The sequence below is a fragment of the Moschus berezovskii genome, chromosome 2 (assembly GCF_049115385.1).
Source record: "Moschus berezovskii isolate FMDL1 chromosome 2, NW_MosBer_1.0, whole genome shotgun sequence".
NCBI lineage: Eukaryota > Metazoa > Chordata > Mammalia > Artiodactyla > Moschidae > Moschus > Moschus berezovskii.
Genome location: NC_142461.1, coordinates 99,674,962 through 99,688,427, shown reverse-complemented (window position 1 = coordinate 99,688,427; position 13,466 = coordinate 99,674,962). Strand labels below are relative to the sequence as shown.

The 13,466-nt window shown below is 37.2% G+C and overlaps 1 protein-coding gene across 1 annotated transcript in view; it reads left to right on the top strand.

The window, feature by feature from the left end:
• Window positions 1-12,336, top strand: part of ACVR1C (activin A receptor type 1C) — a 97,176-nt gene extending 84,840 nt beyond the window's left edge. The window contains exon 9 of the mRNA XM_055398216.2: window positions 4,975-12,336. Within this exon, the coding sequence (XP_055254191.1) occupies window positions 4,975-5,100 (126 nt within the window). The 3' untranslated portion in view covers window positions 5,101-12,336. The remainder of the gene's footprint in view (window positions 1-4,974) is intronic.
• The last annotated feature ends 1,130 nt before the right edge of the window (window positions 12,337-13,466 follow it).

Below are 13,466 nucleotides of genomic sequence, written 5' to 3'. Positions count from 1 at the left end.
TGTGCAGTTGTTTGAGCATTCTTTGGCATTGTCTTTCTTTGAGATTGGAATGAAAACTGACCTTTTCCAGTCCTGTGGCCACTGCTGGGTTTTCCAAATTTTCTGGCATATTGAGTGCAGCACTTTCACAGCATCATCTTTTAGGATTTGATATAGCTCAACTGGAATTCCATCACCTCCACTAGCTTTGTTCCTAGTTATGCTTCCTAAGACCCACTTGACTTTGCACTCCAGGATGTCTGGCTCTAGGTGAGTGATCTAACCATTGTTATCTGGGTTGTGAAGATCTTTTTTGTACAGTTCTTCTGTGTATTCTTGCCACCACTTCTTATTGTCTTCTGCTTCTGTTAGGTCCCTACCATTTCTGTCCTTTATTGAGCCCATCTTTGCATGAAATGTTCCCTTGGTATCTCTAATTTACTTGAAGAGATCTCTGTTCTGTTCTGTTCTGTTCAGTCGCTCAGTCGTGTCCGACTCTTTGCGGCCCCGTGGACTGTAGCCTACCAGGCTTCTCCATCCATGGGATTCTCCAAGCAAGAATACTGGAGTGGGTTACCATTTTCCTTCTCCAGGGGATCTTCCCGACCCAGGGATCGAACCCGGGTCTCCCGCATTGGAGGCAGACGCGTTAACCTCTGAGCCAGTCTTTCCCATTCTGTAGTTATCCTCTAGTTCTTTGCATTGATCACTGAGGAAGGCTTTCTTTTTTCTCCTTGACGTTCTTTGGAACTCTGCATTCAAATGCATATATCTTCCCTTTTATCCTTTGCCTTTTACTTCTCTTCTTTTCACAGCTATTTGTAAGGCCTCCTCAGACAACCATTTTGCCTTTTTCCATTTCTTTTTCTTGGGGATGTGTCTTGATCTCTGCCTCCTGTACAATGTCACGAACCTGTAGTTCTTCAGGCATTCTATCAGGTCTTATCCCTTGAATCTCTTTGTCACTTCCACTGTATATTCAAAAGGGATTAGATTTAGGTCATGGAGAAGGCAATGGCAACCCACTCCAGTACTCTTGCCTGGGAAATCCCATGGATGGAGGAGCCTGGTAGGCTACAGACCATGGGGTCGCGAAGAGTCAGACTCGACTGAGCAACTTCACTTTCACTTTTCACTTTCATGCACTGGAGAAGGAAATGGCAACCCACTCCAGTATTCTTGCCTGGTGAATCCCAGGGATGGGAGCCTGGTGGGCTGCAGATTATGGGGTTGCACAGAATCTGACACGACTGATGTGACTTAGCAGCAGCAGATTTAGGTCATACCTGAATGTTCTAGTCGTTTTACCTACTTTCTTCAATTTACGTATGAATTTTGCAATAAGGGGTTAATGATCTAAACCACAGTCAGCTCCTGGTCTTGTTTTTGCTGACTGTATAGAGCTTCTCCATCCTTGGCTGCAAAGAATATAATCAATCTGATTTCGGTATTGACCATCTGGTGATGTCCATGTGTAGAATCTTCTCTTGTGTTGCTGGAAGAGGGTGTTTGCTATGACCAGTGCGTTCTCTTGGCAAAACTCTGCTAGTCTTTGCCCTATTTCATGCTGTAGTACAAAGCCAAATTTGACTGTTACTACAGTTATCTCTTGACTTCCTACTTTTTCATTCTAGTCCCCTATAATGAAAAGGACATCCTTTTTGGGTGTTAGTTCTAGAAGGTCTTGTAGGTCTTCCTAGAACCGTTCAACTTCAGCTTCTTCAGCATTATTGGTCGGGGTATAGACTTGGATCACTATGATATTGAATGGTTCGCCTTGGAAACAAACAGAGATCATTCTGTCATTTTTGAGATTGCATCCAGATACTGCCTCTCAGACTCTTTTGTTGATTGATGGCTACTCCATTTCTTCTAAGGGATCCCTGCCCACAGTAGTAGATATAATGGTCAACCGAGTTAAATTCACCCACTCCAGTCCGTTTTAGTTTGCTGATTCCTAAAATGTCGATGTTCACTCTTGCCATCTCCTGCTTGACCCCTTCTAATTTGCTTTGATTCATGGACCTAATATTCTAGGTTCCTATGCAATATTGTTCTTTACAGCACCGGACTTTACTTCCATCACCAGTCACATCCACAAATGGGTGTTGTTTTTGCTTTGGCTCCATCCCTTCATTCTTTCTGGAGTTATTTCTTCTCTGATTTCCAGTAGCATTTTGGGCACCTACTGACCTGGGGAGTTCATCTTTCAGCGTCCTATCTTTTTGCCTTTTCATACTGTTCATGGGGTTCTCAAAGCAAGAATACTGAAGTGGTTTGCCATTCCCATCTACAGTGGACCACGTTTTGTTAGAACTCTCCAATATGACCCGTCTGTCTTGGGTGGCCCTACATGGCATGGCTCATAGTTTCATTGAGTTAGACAAGGCTGTGGTTCATGTGATCAGATTGGTTAGTTTTCTATGACTGTGGTTTTCAGTCTGTCTGCCCTCTGATGGAGAAGGATAAGAGGCTTATGAAAGCTTCCTGAGGGGGAAACTGGGTCTTATTCTGATGGGCAGGGCCATGCTCAGTAAATCTTTAATCCAATTTTCTGTTGATGAGTGGGGCTGTCAGGTCATGGTGTTAATTTCACTACAAAGATTTTAAAGAAAGCTTATATGCTCTGAAAGCCCAAGGATAGAAATTTTTAACTATTTTATATATGACATATATAATTTCTTAATTGAAAGCATATTATTTTTATGCAGCTTGAAGGAAGAGGAAAATTTTCATAAAATGCATACATAAAATGCATGAAAATATTAACTAATTGCATTTCAATGATTATTGATATTATCAAGAAGATAAAGCTATTCAATTGATTTTACTTACTCTAAAAGGATGTAGTATAAGGTGACCACATTCTCTTTCCTAAAATTATGTTTAACATAGTAGGTAGACGCCAAATAAACAACTAATCTCTACAGAAAAGATTAAATAAATGAAACTGATCTTCATTTCACCTTATGCTAATCAAACATGCCCTTAAATATAATAGTGTAATTCCATAAACCAAAATGCCATTGAGCAAAGGCTCCCTATAATCTCCTATAGCTACCTTCAAGGTCCACAAATTATAGCTGCAAACCATCTAGCAAACAATGGGCCATGCACTCTGCCTGAGTGCAGAGCAGACCTCCTGGCCCCTTTATGAGAGGAGATACCCTGGTGTTTTTCTGAGAGAAGTCATATGGTTCATGTCACAGGGGAGACACTGTGGACACTGTCTGAGGGGAAATGACAGGTCTCTATCTGAGGGTGGTCTCTGTCATAAGGGAGACCCCCAGGTCTCTGTCTGGAAAGAGGCCCTCCCTCTGTCTAGGGGAGAGTCCTGGTCTTTATATGATAGAAGTCTCCCTGGTGTCTGTCTGAGGGGAGATACTCTAGTCCCTTTCTGAGAGGAGACACCCTAGTCCCTTTTTGAGAAGAGACACCCTAATCTCTGTCACAGGGGAGACACCCTGAACACTGGCTGAGGGGGGGCACTCAGGTTTCTGGCTGAGCAGAAGTGTCCTGAACTTTTTCTGAAAGAAATTGTCTGGGTCATTCTCTGTCTAGGATGTCATGGTCTTTATCTAGGGGGAGATGCTCTGGTCTCTGTCTGAAGGGAGAGCCCTAGTCTCTGAGAGAAGTTGCTGGGGCCCCTTTCTGAGGGGAGATGCCCTGGTCCTTGTCTGAGGGGAGACACTCTGGTCCCTTTCTGAGAAGGACACACAGGTCTCTGTCTGAGGGGAGAAACCTTTTTCTTGGAGGGGAAGTACCCTGGTCTTTTTGTGAGTTACCTTGATCTGTTTTGGTGAGGAGATGCTCTGGTTCCTCTGAGAGGAGATGCCCGTCTCTGTTCAAGGTCAGATGCCCTGGTTCTTTTCAGCGGGGAGATGTCCTGCTCTCTGTTTGAGGAGAGCTGCTTTTGTCCTTGTCTGAGAGGAGACTCCCTGGTCCCTGAGAATGGACACCTTGCTGTCTGTATGGGAAAATGCTCTGGTGCCTTTCTGAGGAGAGACACCCTGGTCTTTTTCTGAGAAAAGTTGTCCTGGTCTCTGCCTAAGAGTAGAAGCCGTGGTCCTTGTCTGAGGGGAGACACTTTGGTCTCTGTCTGAAGGTAAGCTCTGGTCTTTTTCTGAGAGAAATCCCTCTGGTCTCTGTCAAGAGGAGACACTCTGATCTTTTTATGAGAGGAGGACCGTGGTCTGTCTCTGGGAAATGCTCTAGTTTCCAGATTTTGTTTTTCAGATTTATTTATGTATTATTTTCAGCACTGGGTCTTCATCGCTGTGCTGTGGTTTTCTCTTAGTTGCCATGAGCAGGGGCTACTCTTTGTTGCAGTTCGTGGGCTTCTCATTGTGGTGGCATCTTCTCCTGGTGCAGAGCACTAGCTCTAGGTGCACAGGCTTCAGCGGTTGCAGCTTGAGGGCTCTAGAGGGCAGGCTCAGTAGTTGTGATGCACAGGCTTAGTTCCTCCAGCATCTTGGATCTTCCCGGACCAGAGATCGAACACATGTCCCCTGCATTAGCAGGCAGATTCTTAACCACTAGACCAGCAGGGAAGCCCTGGTTCTTTTCAGAGGGGAGACACTCTGATGCCTTTCTGAAGGGAGTTGCCCTGGTCTTTTTTCTGAAAGAAATCACCCTGGTTTCTGTCTGAGAGTAGATGCTCTAGTATTTTTCTAAGGAGAGGTGTCTTGAGCCTTGTTTGAGAGGAAACTGGTCCTCTCTTCTGGTTACCACGTGATCCTTGTCTCAGAGGAGACTCTAATCTCTGTCTGAGTGGAGACGACCCAGTCTGTGTTTGAAGGGAGACACCCTGGTGTCTGTCTGAGGAGAGACACGCTGGACAGGATGTTTGAGGTGATTTGACCCTGATCTCCTTCTACTATTGATTTAAATTTACTATTTCTATATCAGAGCTTAGCATCAATTCCTGCGTTTGTGATTTTTATTCTCTTGTACTGTGTTTTGTGCTAAAGATTTTGATATTTTTTTTCTTTTAAGGCACTCCGAGTCATGGGGAGAATAATGCGCGAGTGTTGGTATGCCAATGGGGCTGCACGACTAACTGCTCTTCGGATTAAGAAGACTATATCTCAGCTTTGTGTCAAAGAAGACTGCAAAGCCTGATGATGAAAATCATGTTAAAAAGAAATAATCTCACAGCTTTCTTTCTCATTTTCCCTTTTTATGTGAATTTTTTGCCTTTGTTTTGTCCTTGTTTTTGTTCTACCTCAAAGATAATGCAGTGCAGTATTTAAGTGCCCAAAGGCACCATGAAAAAATAACTAAAGTCAAGTGTGGGCTGGAGTTGATGTCATCTACTCCCCATGTTGTCTTTAATTTTATTTTGAAAAGCAACACGTCAACTCATCTTTTTATTTAAGGAACACATTACAAAAGTGTAAAATAAGCTATATAAAGTAATAAAAGTTATTAAAGTTTTATTTTACTTGAATCAGGAGCACATGAATGAATAGAAAAAAAAGTAAAAGCCCATTTTTTTTTCCTGGGATGAAAACTTTTCATTAAAAATGTGAACTGGAACATATTATATCTAAACAAAACTTTAGATTATATAATCTATGTTTTTCTCTATTTTTTAAAAAAATGAATAGGACCTTTAAAAAATTAAACAGTGCTCTGAAGTTTAGGATACAAAATATGTAAAAGTAGAACTGCCTGATTGGAAGATGGAAGTGAGATCAGATCACTTACTTGGTTTCTCCTTCCCTGTCCTCCTACTCTTCATAATACACAACCACAGCAACTCCTGAGACAGTTTGAAAGTCACTGAGATTGTTACTTTCTCTTATTTTCACATGAGATACCTGACATTTTGAATCATTGAGAAATGTCCGAAAGTGACACAGCTAGTGACAGAGCCGGTGTTAGGTCCAAATCTTGTGATAATCCACATGGTAGGTTTAGCTAGCTTCCTACTTTCCCTTTAATTCCTGTAGTATTTTTTCTCCCTGTGGAGAAACAACATCTTTCATGATGATATTTGTGGTTTAGTCAAACAGAAGGCAAATTATTTTGCGGAATTCTAATGGACCTGGGGTCGCACAGAGTCGGACACGACTGAAGCGACTTAGCAGCAACAGCAGTAGCAGCAATGGACCTGGATGAACTCTCAGGACAATATCTACTGATATTTTCCTCATGGAAATTCCATAGTCAACCTACTTGTTAAATAGTTTTAATGTTTCCTGAATACTTCCAGAGATTAATCAGTCATAAAAATCCATTGTCAGAGATGTTTTTAAGGCATTTCAGAGGTCCCTACTACCTTTGTACATATACATTTAGAAAGAGGACAAGAGAGGAAGAAGTTACTAGGAGATATTTTGAGGAAAAATTAAGAAAACTCAAATGAAGTGTAATAACCAAACCGAACTAAGGATTATCAATAACTGTAAAGGATATTCTCTTATCCTTTCAAAATGAGCAATGAGTGTGGAAGAATGCTCATGATAATTTTGCTTCTACTTCCTGTAGAGATACAAGTGAAACATTCTGAATAATATATGGAACATTAAATATTTTTCAAATCTATAATTCTGCTTTGGCAAAGGAAAATTTAACATGGTGCAATGTTAAATCTTCTAAAACATTGTTCAGAATGCTTTTATTCTTCTAAAACATTGTTTCCTAAACTCTGTTCCTTAGAATGCTCTTCTGAGATGATCAAAGACCAAAAGTATTCTTTGATAGATCTTAGAAAGTGATACTGCATATTAACATATTATGTGCTTTGTGGAGTCTAGCAATAAAAAAATGTTACTTGAATTTCTTTAAACTGGATTTCCCAAATTATTTGACTAATGGAACTCTTTTTATAAAAGATAGGGGAAACCTTTTATTAGCCTACATTTTAGTTTCTACAAAGCATGGCTTGGGTAACAGTGTTCTAAAGGATACACAGATGTAGCACACAATCTAGTGTTACACTTCATTCCACTATGAAAATGTGTTACTGAACCCATCTTCATTTGACTAGGGTGAGATAGTAAAGGCAAGAATCGGACAGCTCTGGTTTGCATATTCTTTCACTGTCATTCATGCAGTTATCCATTCATTAAAGAATATCTTCCTTGCCACAACTTTGGGTCCAATAAGGAAATTAAAAGATGGATAGGTTCTGTTCTCAGAGAGTTTGAAGTCTAATTTGGGAATAGGAACAGGGGTGTGGGTGTTTGGGGGAAGTAAATTGGCAAATAAATATGATACAAATTAGGGCATCTCAAATTCTGTGTGACGGTGGTTTTCAAAAACAAATCCCAATTTGCAGCGCATTTAGAAACTATCTTTAGTTATTCTAGACAATCTAAATTATGTAATCAATTTTTAAAAGTACATATGGGAAGGGATTCTAAAAAGAGCTTATGTGAAGGGGTAATCTTGCTTGTGCTTGTTACTTTAATTTCTCATAGATTGTTTCTGCATATATGAGAATGAAATTATTTATGTACTATGTATTACTTTCAAGCAAGAATAATATTTTCTCTTTTATTCATGTATGTTGGGTGAATCCTTACTTAATTTTAAGAGATGATTTAAAATCTCCATTTTCCTTGACATTATGTTTTATAATCTATTTGAAAGTGTCCATAATTCCATAATTTTATTGATTCAACTTTCACTCTAGAGAAATCTGTACATTTTGAGATATTTTCCTTGTTTTTGTGTTGGTTAACTGTACCTCCTAACTGAGTAGTCGTATATTTCAATTTTCAAAATATATTTTTAAAGAAAAGGGATAGGTTAACAAAAATGATAAGGACCTTAACTCTCAGAATGATTATAAATAGAAAATTCTTACAAAATCGGATATAGCTTAGAGCATTAGAGAAATTTATTGTATATAACCTATGATGTTAAACTTTATATTGTTTCTTTTTGATAGAGTCTTACTGTGTAATATTTATTTCTTTTGAATTTTGTTACAAGCAAAAAATTATTCTTCTTAGACTCAGAGTGTCAGTGTTCTTTTCTCCTTTCAAATGTTTTGGCTTTGGGTATTATGTGAAGCTTGGGAAAATGCTATTTATGAAATTTCAGTACTGTATAAAGTGGTGATGGAATTTATATGCAGCATCACTTCCTTAAACTAAGGGAAACATCATTTGTTGTCAATATTTCAGCATGAACTTGTTGCCTTATAAGCTAAGCATTTAAGGATGTAATTGGTACAGATTCTGTTGTGTGCTTTATTCTGTCTAAAATATTTGGCATGTCACATCTAGAATTCTTAATTCATATTCTGACTTGAAAGTTAAGTGAAACATGACTGTGTCGTGCACTATTTTAGGTATAGCACTTGCTTCTCATCTTTATACTTTCAATTAACTTTGCATTTTAAATTTCCATGATTATATGAAAATAGTAACCTGATTCTAGTGTCTGAAGACTTCAAAATCAGCTTTTATTTTAACATGAAAATCTACAATAGATTCATTAGGTTAGATGTTCCATAAACATTTATTATTTGTAATACTTCTACCTTAGAATTATTAAATAAAACAAAACAAAACTACTTCTACTATCCTAGAATTTTGCCACCATTTGACTTACTGGGCCAGAGAAAACTCAGGGCTATCTTAGAGTTTATGCAAAAGTACTGGAGAATTCCATGGACAGAGGAGCCTGGTAGGCTACAGTCCATGGGGTCGCAGAGTCGGACATAGCTACTAACGCTAGCACTGGCACTAGAGCTCCAGGGAAACTACTAGCAAATCAACTGAAGGCAGGAAACCCACGTTTGCCATTATATAAAGTTCAGCTTAAAAATACTTAGCAGGGAATAGTTTCTGGTTAATTATTTAAAATAAATATGGAAATGTAATTCATTTAAATAAATTTAAAGTATGGATATTTTGTTTCCCATAAGGAAATCAAGAAAGTAACAATAGCAAATGAGTGAAGTTAATGTCAGTTGATGTTTTTAATAATTGTTCTTTTAGATGAATATAAAACTACAGCATTTTAAGTTATTTGGAAATGTTTAAGAATTAGTATCTTAAGATGGTGTCATTGTGGTTTTCAAAGAGTTTATAAATATTTTTTCTTTTGTGAAACATACTACTTCTGTATTTGATAATATTTTGTGTTAACTCCCTTCACAAGCTACTACATGGACTTGATCTGTTATTTAGTAAAGACAGTAATTCCTTTGTTCCTGAGAGTTTCTTCTAGACAGAAAAAAATGTGTTGGAATACAAAAATTTCATTGCAATGTTAATTAGAATTTCTGTAGTATAGAAAATTTTTGAAGTGTTTTAATGCAGATTTTTAGTTATTTGACTTTCTTTTCTCCCTCTAGCTTTTCTTTTATATTTCATTATTTTCCACCTCCTTTTATAATATTCTCCCTCACTTTCTGCCCAAATTATCTTTACTCTCTAATTAAAAAAAAAGACTACTTACTATGTAACTTACTCATGCTACTATTTAGCTTTCTAATGAAGGGAGAATCCCTTGGTGGTTTAAATTATTTTAGAGGTATCAGACAAAATTGAAACCCAGTATTTGGGAATTGCAAAGGATATAAGAGATTTTATAATTCAATTCCCAAATTTTGTAGATGAAGAAAACAAAGATCAGAGATTAAACAACTGCTAGTTATTAGCACAACTAATATGAGAACCCAGTGGTGACACCTACCACAGTGCCCTGCCATATCCAACATTTACTAATTAAAAAATAATTAGCATCCATCTGCACCTACCTTGAATGTAAACTAATGAACGTGGCAATGATCAAATCTTACTTCTCTTGATTTCTGCTAAAACAATTTGCTCACTTATGATGAGATTAGTGAGAAAAACCAAAGTAGGCTAAGGGAGAATTGTAATATAGTTGTCAAGCTAGGTAGGTAGCCACTGGAGTGCTGAGTAAAATTTAGGAATTGTGAGAATATAGAATTTCTTCATGCAAGTAGTGATAGGAGATGCTTCATGGCTCTTCTTGTCTCCTTTCTATAGGGATTGTTTTTCTCTGTATATATTGGAGTGGGAGTAAACAATGATTTGATAGTTAAATATGGGACCATGTCTAGTAGCACATTATCTTACTTCTTTCTTTTCTTAGTTTCTCATTAGCTCATCCTCATTCTTTCAGTGCATTAAAAAATATCTTTGCTAGATTTCATCAATTCCAATCACTGTTCATTTAGTATTCTAGCTCCTGTCCAGATTGCTACACGCTAAACCTCCCAACAAGACTTTAATTTCCCACATCCACATATGAGAACTTTCATCTCATGCCTTCTCTGGTGATTTTCGTTTGGCATTGTGAAGAATGTATTTGTTAATGGCAGAGAAGACTTTCTTTTAAATTTTAAAGACTAGCAGTCTAGTTAAATTTTAGCTTTTAGTTAACATACAAGAAATGTCTACTTTTGCCTTAATGATAAATTCCACTTAAGAGATGGTGGTGTGGACAGAGACTGTGAAATATATGTCTCATAATGTGATTGCTAATTTCTTTCTGCTATACTTCATACTATTGCTTTGTTTTGCTTTGACCATCTTTTTAAAATTAAGCCATTAGGCCATATGGTTTGGAATATAATATTATTTTGAAATTAGGTAGTAATCCCCATTGAAAAATCCCTCTATTAATATAACTTCCAAGATACTTTTTAAATTCAGTCATAGATTAATACAATAGTAGGGAGAGTATGAGCTCTATCTCATCCTAGATTTTAATATTTTCAATATGATTATATTTTCTTATCATTGGTCAATGTTATTTTACAAGAAGTTTTTCTCTCCATATCTAACTGTTTTAACTGATAGATTTTTACCCGGGAGTAGAGGAACCTGAGTATTAGCATAGCCACTAAGAATCTGACTGCATTAAGGAAATTAGCACCACACTGAGTGTCTGCAAAATCCAGCTGGTCATATACTTTGCATGAATCCTCTTATTTGAGGTGTAGGTAGGGGTTGAACTCCAACCTGCAATTGGCTCTTCAACTCAGAAATATTTTTATATTTTTCAGAAATGTACCGTATTAGCTCATATATCTTCAGAAATGGGCCTACTTATACATCTTCAGAAAATGAGAACTAAAATTTCAAAATGGTTTCTGACATCTGCAAATTGAACAGAGAACTTGGAAAAAATAATACTTTAAATTTTCATCTACATTCCCAAGAGAGCAAAAGAAATTGCATGTTTATCCTTTTGACTTAATTTTTCAACCCAGAAAATAGGCAGCAAGACACAGGGACCCTAATTTTTATATCTCCACTGAGTTTTTATTCCACGCCCAAACCTATTCACTCATTTTGCCTTTAAAAAGGCAATTACTTGCCTAAATTCTAACTAGTGCAGATTTAGAGTGTGACTTACCTATATCTCCATTTCTTCCAATAGGCTAAATATAAGTAGCTAAATATTTTTTAAAATCCAATAATTTTTTTTCTTTATATAAATTAAGATTATTTTAGACAAAAATAGTAAAACTCTAGTTCATTTCCACAGTGATTAGTGTTAAGTTCTTATACTCTTCTGATCCTTTACTAGAGAAAATTATTCAAACTTAATCTGTGTTTCAGGTTTTAAGATGTCCTAAAAACAGAAAATTAGATTCAGATCTCAAAAAAAAAAAAAAGTGATTTTGGGTTGACTTTCAAAGTACTAATACTAATTATACTTTTCTTTTGGTAGTGTGACTTTTCTTATACCTAAGAACATATTACAAATGTCAAAACCATTGCATTTTGACATTGCAAAACATGCCTTGAACTCTTGAACTACTGTGAAAAGAATCACTGTTGTAAAGACTTATAAACTAGCTGAAATTCTTAAGAATGTAAAAAGATATTACTTTTCAACAGACAGGCACAAATGAATGTATATATGAAATATGAAGAAATAAAATAGGTTTTAAAATGAGAATTAGACAAAAATTACATGAAAAATATGCAGGTGGAGATTTTAGTAGTTGCAATTGAATCATTGAAACTGAAGAGAATTTCAAATTCTAAAGTGAAATGAATGATATTCGAAAGTTTCATTAAATTCTAGTCCGTGGAAATATGCATTTTATAGTAATACATGTATACTTGTTTTGTTTAAAAATAAGAGTATTTTAGTGTTTAGTAAGAACTCAGTGATAGCCTTCATACCAAAATGTTTAACTTAACCAACAGCAAGTCATCAAATATTTATTTTAAAGCTTTTAAAAATATTATTGCATAACAATAATGTATGCAATTAGTTTTCAGCTGTCTCCAGATGTAAATAGGTATTTGCCTAAATGTTATATTTTTATGTATGCATTTTCCAAAAATGTATTGTTTTGTAAGTGGCAAAGACTATAACTTAAGCACTCCTTGCACTTGTTTCTGTGAAGCATATAGAGCTCTATTTTAAATAAAGTGTCATATTCCAGTTTCTGTACAATTGTTCTATTATTTTAAAATTGTATTTATATTTGCATGCAGTTTATGAAGGGGGCTTTGGAAATTTAAATGCTGGCTCCATGGGCACTGGAATTTTCCTTCCTTCCTTCATGAAACAGACATTTGCTTTTTTAACAGCTATTTTGGATGGCATCACTGACTCAATGGACATGGGTTTGGGTGGACTCCAGGAGTTGGTGATGGACAGGGAGGCCTGGTGTGCTGCGGTTCATGGGGTCGCAAAGAGTCAGACACGACTGAGCGACTGAACTGAACTGAACTGAACTTTCTACATGAGACTTAGGACTATAGTCTTTGTTTTATTTTTCCTGTTGAGTAACAGGAAAAACATTTGAGTGTTTATTGAAAGACTACTGGCCTGCTCTCAAGCCTAAAATAGCTTCCTTCACACTTAAAAGCCTAAAATACTCAAGAGGTCTACAAATGCCTTAGGGACACAAACCCTGAAAATATCTCTGTCTTTATTTCCCATATCCCATTACCTCCAGCCCCAGTTGTTCTCCAGCTTGCTGCTCCTTGAAACTGCCCTGCACATACTTGTCCAAGGGATTTGCTTTGTTTCCTCTGCCTGTAATGTCCCCCCTCTAGATATTTGTATGGATGAAGTTTCTCTTTGAAAACCGTCACACCAAATGTTTTTTTTTTTTTGCCACCTTTTTTGGAGCAGCACCGTTTGTCATTCACCATTCACTCAGTCTGTTTTATTTCCTTATGGCATTGTGTATTAACTGACACCATATTATACCATGTATCCTGTAGTATATAGAATCATGATGACTAGGTACTTGAGCACTGAAATTAAAAATAATTTCAGTCAAATTTGAAGATGTAATTTTAAATCATTAAGGCTTCCCTGGTGGCTCAGAGGTTAAAGCGTCTGCCTCCAATGCGGGAGACCCGGGTTCGATCCCTGGGTCGGGAAGATCCCCTGGAGAAGGAAACGGTAACCCACTCCAGTATTCTTGCCTGGAGAATCCCATGGACGGAGAAGCCTGGTAGGCTACAGTCCACGGGTTCGCATAGAGTCGGACACGACTGAGCGACGGAACGGAACGGAAG